The 16,448-nt window shown below is 39.7% G+C and overlaps 1 protein-coding gene across 1 annotated transcript; it reads right to left on the reverse strand.

Moving 5' to 3' along the window:
• Positions 1–13,878: 13,878 nt before the first annotated feature.
• Positions 13,879–16,442, reverse strand: Rpl15 (ribosomal protein L15). The gene is made up of 4 exons (XM_005317266.5): positions 16,320–16,442; positions 15,447–15,628; positions 15,009–15,145; positions 13,879–14,237 (listed from the first exon to the last, which is right to left on the reverse strand). The coding sequence occupies exons 2-4, from the start codon at positions 15,616–15,618 to the stop codon at positions 13,932–13,934; spliced, it is 615 nt and encodes a 204-aa protein (XP_005317323.1). The 5' UTR covers positions 15,619–15,628; positions 16,320–16,442; the 3' UTR covers positions 13,879–13,931.
• Between the last annotated feature and the right edge of the window lie 6 nt (positions 16,443–16,448).

Here is a 16,448-nt window from a genome sequence, read left to right on the forward strand (position 1 = left end):
GAAAAATTAAGCAGGGAAGGGGGAGGAGGAAATGCCAATGAGGAATGTGAAATTTCAAATAAAGGGCCTGGGAAGTTCTCACCGAGGTGGCAATGTTTGAGCAAGGACCTGAAGGAGATGGGGAGTGAACTGTAGCCACATGTGGGAGAAGAGCATTCAGGTGGAACAGCCATGGCAGAGATCCTAAAGCAGGCTTGATCAGATCTGAGGAACCATGAGGGTGCACAGGCAAAAGCCAGGAGAAATGCAGCAGGAGATGAGATCCAGGAGGGAACAACTCCCTACGTCCCCAAAGGAGTGATTCTCAAAGGCAGCGTGTGATTCCTCCATGTCAGGGGCACTTGGCAGATTGATGGGAGAGTGTGTGTGTGTGTGTGTGTTTTTTTTTGGCAGGGGGATGGTGGGTACTGGGAATTGAACTCAGGGACACTCAACCACTGAGCCACATCCCCAGCCCTATTTTGTATTTTATTTAGAGACAGGGTCTCACTGAGTTGCTTAGCACCTCACTGTTGCTGAGGCTGGCCTTGAACTTGAGATCCTCCTGCCTCCTGCCTCAATCTCCCAAGCCACTGGGATTATATGTGTGCACCACCAAGCACCCGCTGATGAAAGTGTCTTTGATTGCCAAAATGACAAGAGGGAGAGTTATAGCATTTTGTGGGTAGGGCCCAGGGACACCAGAAGTACTACATGGGGTAGTCTTACTCGATGGGGAATTGTCCTGGGTTCAGCAAGACTTAAATGTCTTGCCAGAAAGACATTTATTATCTGAAAGACATCTATTATCTGAGGCTCGAACATAGCTTCATTACACATAGAAACACAATGTGCTTGTTGCACAGTTTTAATACAGCCTGTATTATATAGAAGTGCAATTACCTTGCGATTAAAGGAAAATTGTTTTGTTTGAAACTTTCCTAAGAGTTTTTAACCATATCAGATACCAGATCACTGATGGGAACCCTGCTTATGGCATCGAGTTACTGGTGGCACACGCAGCTCTATTAGACTGGGTTCACAGCCGTTCTGCCTACAGGTGTAAACACCATCTTATAACACATTATATGCTCTGATCTCATCTTTTTTCCAGGAGAGTACTGGGAATTGAACTCAGAGACACATCCCCAGCCTATATTATATTTTATATATATTAGAGACAGGAGATATACATATAATTTAGAGACATATAGATATACATATAATTTAGAATATATATATATATATATATATATATATATATTCTTTCTAAATTGCTAGGGCCTTGCTAAATTGCTGAAGCTGGCTTTGCTTCTGCCTCAACCTTTCAGCTGCTGGGATTACAGGCAGGCCCGATCTTTGATCTCATTGTATCCAGAAATACATATTGTTTTATTACAGATTACTTTTCTTCTTCCTTATATTGGTTTGAACATTGCATTAACTTTTCCACAATTTTATTTGCAGATTAGTTATTATCTATAAATTTCATTTTGCAATAAGGACATCATATGAAAAAGGGATGTTGGGATCTTTCACCTCCCTAAAAAAAAAAAAAAAAACCTGATAGGACAGGAATTTTGTAAGTTGTCTTCTTTTTTCCTCCCTTACTTTATCTTTTACTATGAAGTTGAAAGTCACTGCGGGGTTTTGAGCAGGAGTACCTGGTCTGCCAGTTTCAGAAACCTTCCTCTTGCTGCTTTACTAATAGATGGCAGGGGATCTGACTCAAAGGGCAGAGGGTCTGTCCCTGTGGACTGCTTGGTAACCCGTACTCTATGTTTTACTCATTGAACCCTTGGGGCTGTCAGGGTTGCTCAGCCTTCTCAGCCTTTCAAAATCAGCAAATACCGGCCAGCGTGAAGCAGCCCCTGAAGGCACGCCTTGTCAAGATTCCCCAAGTTCCCCCTGAGTGGCTTCTGCAAACCTTCACTGCTCATTAGCTCCCCCATGCCTTCAAGCCAACTTGACATACATGACATACACACGTATCATTTGATCTCCTATCTAGCTGTCTTCAGAGGGAATTTGTCAGATTACCTGTTTCACAAATTACTCATTCCACCATTATGAAAAACTGAAAGGATCGTATACCTTTTTCTTTCTTTTTTGGGGGGGTGGGGTGGGAATGATATTGGGGATTGAAGGATTGAACTCAGGGGCACTTGACCACTGAGCTACATCCCCAGCCCTATTTTGTATTTTATTTAGAGACAGGGTCTCACTGAGTTGCTTAGTGCCTCACTTTTATTGAGGCTAGCTTTGAACTTACGATCCTCCTGCCTCAATCTCCTGAGCCACTGGGATTACAGGCATGTGCCACCACACTGGCTCATCTCTACCTTTTATACTTAAAAATATTTATGTGTGTGTGTGTGTGTGTGTGTGTGTGTGTGTGTGTGTGTGTGTGTTGGCCAGAAGTGGTGGCATGCACAACTCAGGAGACTGAGGCTGAAGGATCAAGTTTGAGGCCAGTCTCAGCAATTTAATGAGTCCCTGTCTTAACATAAAATAAAAAGGGCTGGGGAAGTAGTTTATTGGTAGAGAGACCCTGGGTTCAATCCCCAGTACAAAGGAAAAAAAGAAAAGAAGAGCGAGAAAGAAAGAAAATGGAAGAAGCTGAGATGGTGGCACACATCTGTAATCCCAGTAGCTGAAGCAGGAGAATCACAAGTTCAAAGTCAACCTCAGCAACTTAGTGAGGCCCTAAGCAACTTAGAGAGACCCTGTCTCAAAATAAAAAATAAAAAGGGCTGGGGATGTGGCTCAGTGATTAAGGGCCCTGGGTTTAATCTCCAGTATCACAAAAAAAAAAAAAAAAAGAAAGAAAGAAAAAAGAAAAAAAGAAAGAAAAAGAAAAGAAAAGGAAAAAAAGAAAAAAATAAGTAAAAGAAAGAGAATGGAAGAAAATAAACCAAAATGAAAATATGGCTCTCTCCAAATAATGGAATTCAGATAATTTTTGATTCTCTGTATTTTCCAAATGTTCAGTAATTTAAAAAAAAAACCTTATATATTAGCATTATGTTTAAGATGTTTGAAAGTCGCACACATTGTTAGCACATTTGAATAAAAATTATTTTACAGGTAATCTAAGACGTAGCTTTAATTTTAATTTTTGTATTAAATATCCCCTTAAATAATTCTATGAGAAATTCAAGTAACTGCCATGTGTGGAATCCCAGCCACTTGGGAGGCTTAGGCAAGAGGATTGAAAGATGAAGGGCAGCCTGGACAACTTAGAGAGACTCTATCTCAAAATTAAAAAGAAAAAGGGCTGGTGACAAAACGGGCTCAGTGGGAGAGCACTCCTGGGTTCCATTCCCAGTGCCCCAAACAGACAAAAAAACACATTCATTTATTTTAAGATAGGTGAGAAGACTATTTGTAACATCCATGGCCTAGAATTGATACTATTTAATCATTTTAAAATCATTGTATAGAAGAGAAAATCACATGTAAAAAATTATGTCCCCACAGTAGTCTCAAATCTATTTTGAAACGTTACATTGTCTTATGATGTCACAATGAAACATTCAATTTAAATATTTACCCTAAAGCTAGCCAAGTTTTAAGATCAGGTCCCAATCACAGGGGACGAGTACAGTCGTTCACTGGTTTTGTTGTGCTTCAAATGGTGACCAAAGAAAGTAGTGACAATGAAAATGCTTTCAGAAGAAAGCCCCAATTAAGGAAGGACAATTCGATGCCATTACACGGACCTTTTACTGCTCCTGTCTTGCCTTGTGTGCAATTTCTGTGTTTTTGTCCCTGATGGCCTGTGCTGGTGACTCCCTTCAGCAACTGAAGTCTTTGTCTGCTCCTGGAGCAGGTGCCTGGGAGCAGGTGCATTATCCCAGGGCAGGCGTCACCCATGACCAAAGGACACAATGACATGAAAAACCAGTTTTCTTGCCATAATTTAGTACAAACTTGGAAGTGTCTCTTCGGCTCCAGTTTCCCTGTGGGATCAGGCAGAAACAGCTCTGTGCAGGACTTGGACTGAAATCACACTTGGACTTGGCTTCTTTCTTGTCCAGCCTCCGCCTTCCCTTGTTAGTGTCCCCTGAGAGTGACAAACCCCTACCTTGTAAATGCTTGACTTCGAGTTTGCTTCCATATATGGCATTAGTTCCAATTCTCACTTTTCTAGGGAAAAAATATTGGTATGAACATCTTTTTGGAATGATGTTTAAGATGAAACAGGTTTTCTTGTTCTGTATAAGTCAAATATAACATATATCAGAATTAAATACAATTTACATATTTAGAAACTTAATGCTATCAGTTAATTAGGGACTAGGGTAGGGGCTGAGGGTAATGGGAGTTAATGGTAGTTAGATACGATTATTTTATGTCAGCAGTATATAAACTGGGAGTCCAGACCGATGGTCTGCAGAAAAAGAGCTATTCCTGGTTCAGTTGGGAGATCAAATAATTAAGCGGTCACTTGGAGAAGCCCAGCATTAGAGTAAAGGGAATTGACAAGTGAAATTTCATTCATACCATCAAACAGATCCCATTTGTTCCACTATAGAAATATTTCTCTCAAAGAAGTCTGAGCTAGACATCCAGACTCTCAAGAGTATTTTCCCTCCCCAGGTAGGTCTGAAAAAATACTGACAAAACCCTGGTTCACTGTATTCATTTGACAAATGAGAGAATCTAGATTTAAAAACTGGAAGCCACTAGTCCAAGACAATTCCTGCTAGGAAATGGCAGTGCAGGGATTTGAACTCAGGAGATCTGACTCCAGAATCCTTGCCTATGAGAGAGTAAGAAATTTGCCTAATGCCTTAGAGATTCCCCTGGAGCCTTTATCTTGTTATCTGTATAGAAGAATGACTAGTTTTATCTTTCCTGTTGTCCTCTAGATCCTAGCAGGATTCTACTAATCCTTTTCAAAGGATTTTTCCAGGTCCCAGCTTCAATACAGAGTCTTCAAGGAAGATTATGTGGTGGTGGTAGCAACCATTAAAGGACTAGGAAGTCAGGAAAGTCCTGACTAGTTCAGCTGACACTTGGCAACTGTCCACCTCCACGGAACTTGAGATAAAATTTTTATTTAAAAAAAAAAAAAAAGCAATGACTAACCCATTCATAAATGACTAACACATTCATTAAGTGTAACGGTAGGAAGAGTACCAGTCTGAAATAATTGTAATGTTGTTGCTCAAAATATTGAAAAGCTAGTGGTGCACACCTATAATCTCAGTGGCTCAGCAGGCCTCAGCAAAATCAAGGTGCTAAACAACTCAGTGAGACCATGTCTCTAAATAAAATACAAAATAGGGCTGGGGATGTGGCTCAGTGGTCATGTGCCCCTGAGTTTAATCCCTGGTACAAAAAAAAAAAAAAAATTTTTTTTTTTAAAAACTTCAGAAAAATTTTATAAATCATATAAAAACAGTCAATGGGGCTGGGGGTGTGGCTCAAGCGGTAGCGCGCTCACCTGGCATGCGTGAGGCCCGGGTTCGATCCTCAGCACCACATACCAACAAAGATGTTGTGTCTGCCAAGAACTAAAAAATAAATATTAAAAATTCTCTCTCTCTCTCTCTCTCCTCTCTCACTCTCTCTTTAAAAAAAAAAAAAAAAAAACAGTCAATGATATCTTGAGGAGGGGTTATATTAGGAACATATAACCAGGAATTGAACAACAGGGACACTTCACCAATGGGTCACATCCCCAGCCCTTTTTATCTTTTATTTTGAGACAGTGTCTCACTAAGTTGTTTAAGAGCTTCACTAAATTGCTGAAGCTGGCTTTGAACTTGCAATTCTCCTGCCTCAGCCGCCAGAGTCACTGGGATTACAGGCATGCACCACGGCACCCAGCTATTAGGAACATTTTTAAGTGGCAGTCAACATCTTAATTGGTGGTTTCTGTCTTTGGGATTGGCACTTCTTGGTCTTTTTCCTAGTTATTGATTTGCTTTAAGGGGGCAGGGTGGGAGTAAGGCTCCAATTCTCTTCTTACAAACTGACTTTAAGAAGGGGGAAGAAGGGCTGGGGGTGCAGGTCAGTGGTAGAGGGCTTTCCTAGCCTGGGCAAGGCCCTACTTGTTCAGTCCCTAGGAAAACACACACACACACACACACACACACACACACAGGGAAGAAAAAAAAAAGTTTGAATGAGGACTTAAAGGAGAAAATATACTTAGTAGTAAGTATATTTTTTGCATGATACAAAAACTAACCATTAATAAATTAAAGAACTGCTATATTGAAAAGGGGAGGGAGCATTGAAAATTTTTTCATTCTAATCACAGTATTAATACTGGATGTGTCGATTGCATTAGATTGTAACAGATCCCACTCACAGAATCCAGCTCAGGGCCAATGAACAGAGTTCTTAATGTAAATCTTTTTTTTTTTTTTTTTTTGCATTTTCCTTTTGGATAAGTGAAATTTCCTAGTTTAGTTAGTCACCAATCTCTAGAACCTGAATAGTATGTTTACACTCTAATAAGAAGTTTAGTGACAAAGCCAGAGGCGCTCCAGCTACCAGGGAGGCTGAGGCATGAGGATTGCAAGTTTGAGGCCAGACTGAACAGCTTAGGGAGAACTTTTCTCAAAATAAAAAGTCCTGGAGAGGTAAAAGGGCCCAGTGGTAAAGTACCCCAAGTTCAATTCCCAGTACCCAAAAAGCAAAAAAAAAACAAAAACAAAAACAAAAACAAAAAACAAAAAACAAAAAAACTTAGTGATTAGATGACTGATAATTACATTACCCCTCCATTATTCCTTCTAAACTAAGGAGGACTGCCAAATAAATAATGAATCTCTCTCTAAATGACAATGAGATTTGCAAGCAAATGAGTTCAGGCACTCATGGCATGTAATTAAATGATTTAATCAATTTTGGAGGTTTAAGTTCCCATTTACCAGGATTTGAAAGTGAGTTGCAAAGTGTGTGTGGCAGCTACTTCATTCAAAAGTATGTTTTTGAATGCTTTATGAGGCATAGGCTAACTGTTGTAACTTTGTAGCAGAATTTTTAAAAGAAACTTGATCAGTGTTTCCACTGAAAATAGCCACTATTTTCAGTCTGTATTTCCTATGTAAGTATAGGTTGGTTAGCTGGGTGTGGTAGTGCATGCCTATATTCCCAGTGGCTTGGGAGGCTGAAGCAGGAGAATCAAGAGTTCAAAGTCAATCTCAACAAGTGAGGCACTAAGCAACTCAGTGAGACCCTATATATAAATAAAATAAAAAATAGGGCTGGGGATGTGGCTCAGTGGTTGAGCACCCCTGAGTTAATCCCTGGCACCAAAAAAAAAAAAAAAAAAGAAAAAGAATATGTTGGAAAGTGTATGTTCCCTGCAGCATAAATATGATTAAAATCTATGCTGGGCATAGTGGTGCACACCTGTAATCCCATTGACTCAGGAGGCCAAGACAGCAGCTTTACAAGTTCAAGGCCAGCCTCCACAATTTAGTGAGACCCTCTCTCAAAAAATTTTAAAAAGGACTTGGGATGTAGCTGTGATAGAGCACCCCTGGGTTCAATACCCAGGACTGCCAAACAAACAAAAATAGCTAAAGCCTATGAACAAGAATCACGTTTAATAAACTTCCTGAAGCTGAACTTGGAGAAGGGCCTAGGGCGTGAGGGTTGCTGGGTATACCCACTTAGGATCATTCTCTACCGGGTAGCTGGTGGTCAGAGTAGAGCTTGTGACTGCATGTCACCTTACTACTGGGATGGCAAGCCAGCTTGGCTCTTTCAGGACAAATCTGAAGAATTGTTTCTTCTCTGAATAAGGAATATTTATAAAATTGATTTCAAGGATCCAACAATTTGGCAAACGATGCAGGCCAAATTGGAGCCAATGGAAAACTAAAGTTTTTTTTTTTTTTTTTTAAAGAAAACTAAAACCTTTGTTCTTGGAAAGGTGTTATAGTGGTTCCTCCTCTTGTAATTTGTACAGTTTGTATAGTTTGTACTATTGTCAAAGACTTCTAGAAATCCAATTATCAACCAGAAAAAAGGGGAAAAATTTATAGCAAGAAATATAAATTTGATATGAAATCTACACATGGTAAAACCAGATTTCATATGCCTCATCTCTATCTCCTGCAAAATAAAGGAGAAAAAAATTCAAGGTTTTAAATCAGCAATAGAACTTTCTGTAGTAGTCCAGAAGTTTTCTGTGCTGACCAATATGGTAGCCAATATAATCATTAAGCTCTTGAAATATAGTGTGACAGGACTGAAGATGTAGATCAGTGTTGGAGCACTTGCCTAGCATGTGTAAAACCCTGTTTTGATCCCTAAAACTGCTATTTAAAAAAAAAAGGCTGAAAGGCTGGCCTTGAGTTTGCAATCCTCCTACCTCAGCCTTCTGAGTTGCTGGGATTACAGGCATGCACCACCATGTCTGGCCTGACTCTCCTTATTGCTAAAAAATGACTCAAAATTGGTTATAGAGTTAGGGAAAAGAAAAAAAAAAAAAAAAAAAAAAAGCCTGTGTGCAGTGGCACATGCCTGTAATCCCAGCAGCTTGGGAGGCTGAGGCAGGAGAATTGCAAATTCCAAGCCAGCCTCACCAATTTAGGAGGCCCTAATGAGCCCCTAAGCAACTTAGTGAGATTCTGTCTCAAAATAAAAAATAAAAAAGGGCTAGGGATATATCTCAGTGGTTAAGCACCCCTGGGTTTAATCCTTGGTACCAAAAAAAAAAAAAAAAAAGGAATGTATTTGTATCTGAAGAACTGACATTTCAATTCTAAATCATTACTAGTGGCTAGTGGCTATCGTACTGTGCAATGAGAATCTAAAGTATTTTTTAGTGAACACTTATGTGGCTCTCAGGAAAGGAACCATGTCACATAAAAAAGTGTCACATGAATTTTTTACAGAGTCATGTGTAGATAGTGTGCAGATAACCGTATTTTGCCAATTGAATCAATTAAATAAGGTGTTGAATGATTTGTAGAGAGTTTAAGAACAACAAAAACCATCAATGTATATTTGTTTTTACCACCACCATAGCTAGCAAGTCTCAGCAATGTTAGTAATAAAATACTTCTTTCTTCTAATATGGAGTGTACTAGCTTCTTCTGCCACCTTCATGTACCAGCTGTTCTTCATAATTCCTCAAGTGTGTGGAAAGACAAAAAGAGCGGGGCGTGGTGGTAACCCTGTAACCCCAGCGGCTTTGATTGTGAGTTCAAAGTCAGCTTCAGCAACTTAGCAAGGCCCTAAGCAACTTAAACTTAGTGAGACCCTCTCTCTAAATAAAATATTAAAAGGGCTAGGAATGTAGCTCATAGACCCTGGATTCAATCCCTGGTACAAAAAAAAAAAGACAAAAAGAAAATCAAATGGGTTACTTTGTGTCAGTTATTGGAGTCATTCACAAACATTTGGTTGTCTTCTCCCAGGTACTTGGTAAAGATTTCACTTCTCCACCCTGTGAATTTAGGTATAGCCATAGGACTTGATTTAGACAATCTTCTAAAGTGAATTGCACAAGGCTTTCTTTGCCTTTTGCCCTAGACATCTGGCAATATCCCAGATGATAGCTTCCCGAAACAGCTTGGTTTCTGGAGTAAGGACAATGACCAACCCTCAATAAACATGTAATATGAACAAGAAACAAATCTTTATTAATTTAAGCCACTGAGATTTGAGAGTTGTAGCCAGATCTAGTTAGCCTGACTGATACAATATACCTACTAATTTGGTTTAGGAATTTCAAAGTTAGAGATAGAATCAGGGCTTAGAATTAAAACGATAACCTGAGATTGGGGATGTAGCTCAGAGACAGAGCACTTGCCTAGCCTGTTCAAGGCCCTGGGTTCAATTTCCAGTACTGGGAGGAAAAAAAAAGACTAAAATGAGCAGCTGAAATTTTTTTATTTTAAGAATCTTTTAAGCCAAAAAATGATGATGCATAGCAGAAATGAGCTAGCAGTTAGAATATAGCATGATGCTTAAGGGGAGAAGAATTCATTCACTGATGGAAAATAGAGATAACAAAAGGTCCCAGTGAACAGATTCATAAAAAAGACTAATAAATTCTTTTAAGATGTTAATTGATGCCCAACTTTATCAGTCAGGATTGAGCTAGGCAATACTGCCATATGAACAAAACAGCTAACACAATAGCTTAGCACAGTCATATCTTCTCATTCGTGCATTTGATAGGGGTTAAGTAGCTTTCTTCATCTATACTGACTGGATCACTGGCCTCCTCCAAAGTTGTGGGAAGTGTGGAGATAAACCAACTCTTGAGAGCTTTGGAGGGAAAGTAATTTGCTACTTTCGCTCTCATTTTATTGGCAAGAATGTGATATGACCCCTATCTAAATGTATGACACCTTGGGAAACAAAGCTGTTATGTCCAGGGGAAAAAAATCTATGCTATGCATATAGTTTTGTCTCTGCCACACTCAGAAGTGCAAAACAAAAATAGGTAACATCATTTTTCTCTAATAGACTGGCAGAGATTCAAAAATTTGATGTTGACAAGGATAGGAGTTAAAAAAAAAATCCTCTCCTACATTGCTCGTGGGGATATAAATTGGTATAACCTCTATAGAAGACAATTTGGCAAGATCTATCAACATTTAAATACATCTGTCAGGTAAGGTGGCACATGCCTGAAATCTCAGTGGCTCAGGAGGCTGAGAAGGGAGGATTGCAAGTTCAAAGCCAGCCTCAGTAACTTGGCAAGGCCCTAAGTATCTTAGGGAAACCTTGTCTCAAAATAAAAATATAAAAAAAAAATTTTACATACACCTAAAATTTTTAACTCCTGGGGTTGGGATATAGCTCAGTTGGTAGAGTGCTTACCTTGAATGCTTAAGACCCTGGGTTCAATCCCCAGCACCACCAAAAAAAAAAAAAAAAAAAAGAAAAGAAAAAAATTTAAAACTCTTTTTTTGTAATAACATGTTGGAAAAAAATCTTAAATGGTCATCAGTAGGAATCACATTGTTATACCCATATGATGGAATATCATGCAGTCATAGAAAGAAGTTCTTTATGAACTAATACAGAATAAGCTCAGAGATAACTAATTAAATACAAAACAGTATGTATAATATCCTACTGTTTGGATAAAAGAAACATTTGTATTTTTTGTACATTTGTGAAAGTATCTCCAATTAAAAATCCAAGAAACTCACCCCACCAGTTGCCTTCAGGGAAAGTAACTGGGACTTTCTTCTATAGTGTCTATTGTATCTTTTGAATTTTTAATTTAATGCATTATCTAATCAATTTCTTTTGGTTTTTGGAACTGGGGATTAAACCTAGGGGCACTCTGCCACTGACCTACATCTCTAGCCCTGTTTTTTTTTTTTTTAATCTTGAGGCAGGTCTCCCTAAATTGCTTAGGATCTTGCTAGTTTGCTGAGGCTGGCCTTGAAATTGTGATCCTTTCAGACTACCCAGTCACTAGACTACAGGTGTATACCACTACACTGGGCTGTTTATAGAATTTGAATTCAGACTACTACTGTGTAACATGGAGCAAGTTGCTTAATATTTGTGTGCTTCCTCCTTGGTTAAAAAAAAAAAATCAATCCCAGCTACATGGGAGGCTGAGACAGGATTGCAAATTTGAAGCCAGCTTCTGCAATTTAGTGAAACCCTAAGCAACTTAGCAAGTCTCAAAAAAAAATAGAGCTGAGAATGTAGCTCGGTGGCAGAATGCCCCTGGTTTCAATCCCCAGTACTGCAAGAAAAAAGTCAGTACTTATATATTGTGGGGTTGTGAGAAACAAAGTTTTTTTTTTTTTTTTTTTTGAGGGTTACCAGGGATTGAACCCAGGAGCACTTAATCACTGCATCACATGCCCAGCCCATTTTATTTTTTGAGACAGGGTCTTGCTAAGTTGCTAAGGCTGGCTTTGAACTCGAAATCCTCCTGCTGCTTACAGGTTGAGCCACCCAGACAAGCACCAAGAACGATTTAAATACCTGGAATTGTCAACTTTGCTTATATGCAAATATTAAAGCAAATCAGAAGAGTTCATGGAGCAATCAGGAAGTAATTAATAAAATGACATTTAATGTCTTTTGAGTTTCCCCATCAGACATTATAGTGAAATTATTTTAAGAAACTGAGGTTGGGATGAGATCCAATGACAACAGGCTGTGATAATATATTACGATGTAAAGGACATGGGAGCCATTGAAAGGACTTGGTTTCCAGCAAAGGTGTCATGATTAACAGGATTCATTTAACTATTGTGGAGATAAAATTATAGGATAGCCATCAACAAGGCTAAGAGATTTTTGTAGACAGGGGACACTGACCTTTAACCTACCAGAACCCTTCTCCTTTCTAAATTAGCATAAAGAATAGTTTTTCATTTTTCTAATTTACAGTTAATTTAAGAATCAAGAGAACTCTTAAGCCTCAAGCACTACATTTTCTCCCTCAAAATGTTAATCCTACCATTGTTCACCACTATTTTTGTAGGTTATTTGGTTTACCTTAAAGCACAGCATTTGTACTAGATGACAAAAGATAACAGAAGGTTCACTTGTTTAATAGTCATTTATTCCTTTAGTTGAACAACTTCTACACACAATGAAAATGTATGGGCTTTTTGTTTTGTTGGGTAAAAAGGAATTTGATTCTCAAGGCTTTATGAGCCTGCTTCAGATTATTTTCTGGAAATCAATTGACTTGAAATTGCTTAAGAAAAACCAGTTCAAGAAGGGCATCAATTAGATTTTAAAATTGAAACACCGATAATGTCAGCAAACCCAGAATTTGAAGACTAAGGGGCAATTCCTCCACATTCAACTTCACCCTAGGAAAGAGCAGCCTAATCTACAGGAAAAGATTAACAGAAATGAAACAATGTGGTAATATACTTAATTGATGGACCAACTCAAAGATTTGGGGGATTGCTTCACCAGGAATGAGAAAAATAGCCACACAACATAAAGTTACGCAGGTAACAACTTTTTAAGTACCCTTGTCTGAGTTCCTGGTGACTTGACTGAGCAAATAAGTGCTTTTAAATAGCCAGACATACATTTGCACATGTGGCTTGAGGATTCAATATGGTTTCAAACTGGCATTATGTACTTTAAAAATCTTGATCAGGACTTTTTTTTCTAATCTTGCAAATACTTAGCAAAAGCCACCAATTCACCAGCTACCCACCCTAGCCTACAAATCTTAAGTTAAACAATGAATACTGGAATCTGTTTCAAAAATACACTGATGTAAATGTCACAGAAAAACTGTTGCAACAAGTTCAAAATGCTGGATCCACCAAGCCACATTATTAAACCAGATTTTACTCTTTATGTGAACTTATAGGACGTGGTGAAGACTTTTGCAATTTTGTTTAGCCTAGATTTTTTTTTTTAATTTCTAAGATTCTTTTAATTTTCTAACAGATTTATTCCTCTGAAAGTCTGACTGCATTTGGGAAGCTTTTCCCCTTTCAGAAGCAGCAATTACACAAATGAAACACTGAGTTAAATTTTAAAATGTGGGCTTTAAAATTGAATGCACATAACCATGTTATAGGATTAGGATATTCTCCTCCCATCTTAATCAAAATCTAAAGTTTGAACCGCCACACTCCAAAAAGCCCAACCACTAGTGGAGCATTACATCATCCCAATGAAGTTGTAGGTTTTGTCACATGCACCAAAACAAATCTACAGGGCTAGTTCCAGCACCCCTCTTTTTAAAGAATTTGACACCTATTATACCACATAGCATATTTTAAACACTGACATATAACTCCCTAATAAGATAAAGCAAGACAGAAAGTTTATCTTATTAGAAACAAGATACACCATCACTTATTGTCTTCAAACATTATTGCACTTTAACTTCCATAATTTGACAAAGCATTCATGAAATAATCTGCAGACTAGTTTTAACAGACAAATAACACCTTTAAGCAGACATGACTGTCCTAAATTGTTTATTAGGTATGAACTTTACAAACATCATACTTATATTAGCGATAACGGTGGAGCTGGAGAGTATTGCGCCTTCTCCAAGCTGCACGGCGAGAACCACCAATAGTGTGGTGGAACTTGTGGCCCTTTCCAAGGCCACGACTCTTCCGGCCTGCAGATGTTAGGCCGCGCATCTCCCTGTGCTTGTGGACTGGTTTAGTGATCCACTGAGTGTCAGGATTTCTTCTGATAGCTTTATGGAATGGATCAATGAGGATAACCTCAAAGAATTTGTATGTGGAATCTTCACCAACCCAATAAGAATTCAGGACTCTCAGAGCCCCACAGTGGCGTCCAGCTCGCTCCTATAATAGGAAAAAAGGCCCAAGGTAAGCCTCCTGCTTTGCTTAGGGTAGCAAGTTAGAATTCTAACTCTTACCTCTAGGTTACTAGACAAATGACTGAAGCTTTTTGTGTAATTAATCAATTATTTACTAGGCATCTCCCCCCAAGAGACTGGCACCATGAGCATGAAATAAAGTACACTTGCTAAAACACAAATACACTTTTGCTATTACTCTGTTTAAGGCACTAACATTAATACTTAGATAACAAATATAAGTTTAGGATATTTGAATCTTTTTTTTTTTGCAGTGTTGGGGATCAAACTTACTTTTCACACATGTTGGACAAACTTTCTACCACTGAGCTATATCCCCCAGCCTCAATTCAGCAAAATTTCTACAAGTCTTGAATTTCTTCTGCGTATTTACCTCTTCTTTTAAAAAATTTAACCTTATGGAGAAAGGCTTACAATTTGCAAACCCCTACAAGAGTATAACTTTGAAGAAAAACAGCAACAGACCAGATGATTAGCAACATAAATGCGACCCCCTCAGTAAACAAAGTTTACTGCCCTTTTGAAAGCTTAAGTTTCACAAATTCATTAATTATGTAAGCACAGATTATTAACAAAAACTGACAGTTTTTGACAGTAACTCCTAATTTCCAAGATTGGTAAAGACCTCATCTTATACACAATAGATACCTTAAGTACAATCAGAAAAGTTGCTCAAATATTTCTTGCCTACCATCTCTAATAGAAAAAAAAAAAGTATCAACTCAAACCCATTTACCTCAGCAACAGACTGAAGGCTTCGCGCAAACTTTAGCTGGTTAACACCATGATGGACAGGCTTGCCATAGGTGGCACCCTTAGGAACTGGGCGTTTGCGGCCACCACGGCGCACACGAATCCTGTATATGACATAACCTATACACACAAGAAGAGCAGGTTATTAAAAAAAAAAATCCTTCAGTGTTTTAAAACACTGTTAATCACACAGAAGATTATTTTTAATCCTAGATACAGATTTGTCATCTTCTGCACAGTTGCCACTCCAGACAAAGTGCACCATAACTTAACCAGTTTAATTGCGGAAAGTGCTAGCAAATTGATTTCGCCAAAGCACTCCGAAGGAAGACAATAGGGCAACAGTGTGTTCCTAACCACCGGTTTCTAACTGTTGCGAGTAGCAATTTTAACGAAGCTTTCAAGCCAAGAGAACACGTACCTTGCTTGGCCTTGTATCCCAGTCTGCGCGCTTTATCCGGCCGAGTGGGGCGGGGAGCCCTGTGGAGCGCCGAGAGCTGGCGGTACTGCCAGCAGCGGACCCGCAGAAGAAAGCGCATCACATCCGACTGCTTCTTCCTCCATAGCTCCTGGATATACTTGTACGCGCCCATCTTGGCTTACCTTCGAGATGGAACAGGGCATTAAAAGACAGCAGCCGCTAAAAGTACAATGAGATCTCGCCCGTCCATCTTAGTTCCCCACCAACACAAGGGAACCGCTGGGAATGAAAATGGCTCTGCACCATCTGCAGGCGACAGCTAGCCTAAACCCCACCTCTAAGGCCGCGTTCAGTCACCTCTGCAAGCTCGGCACGAAAAGCGCGGGGAAGCACTCGGCTTTATTTTCGTTGGATGAATGGACAGACTTGGTTGGGCACCGAGGGGCAACTAGCTACGACAGGCGGCGTGTCCCCAAGGGCCCAGCCCGCAATGTGATGTCGCTGACACCACAGTAAATAAATGGTTCTACTGACGCCGTGAGTTACTGAAGTTAACTCTTAAGGAAAAATGCACTTACCCTCCCCAATCAGTCGGCCTCGCTCAAGAACGCTCGAGGCCGAGCCTCCCTCCCCTCAGCCCCACGCTTTCTTCAGCCATCCCGGCCCAGCTCCAATTTGCGCCGCCATCGCGTCTTCCCCCACCCCGCTAAAGGGAACACCTCTCCATGCCATCGCAGCCCAGCATCCTAATTGGACTCTCGCCGCACAAGAGGCAGGAGAAGCTCCGAGGGCGCAAGGTCTTCAAGCCCGGATGGCTGAGGCAGAGGGCGATTAGCCGCGGATAGAAAACCTAAGATCTCTCACCCAGCTTACCTGATGGCTGCGCCAAACCGAAAGGAAGAAGCCTTTCTCCCACAATCCCTTTTAGGCTCCTCCCCCTCTTCTGAGAGCCCCTTTCCGGTGGAGCGTTGAGGCCGCCCACAGCCTCATGGGATATGTAGT

This window comes from Ictidomys tridecemlineatus, chromosome 2 (assembly GCF_052094955.1).
Source record: "Ictidomys tridecemlineatus isolate mIctTri1 chromosome 2, mIctTri1.hap1, whole genome shotgun sequence".
NCBI classification, from domain to species: domain Eukaryota; kingdom Metazoa; phylum Chordata; class Mammalia; order Rodentia; family Sciuridae; genus Ictidomys; species Ictidomys tridecemlineatus.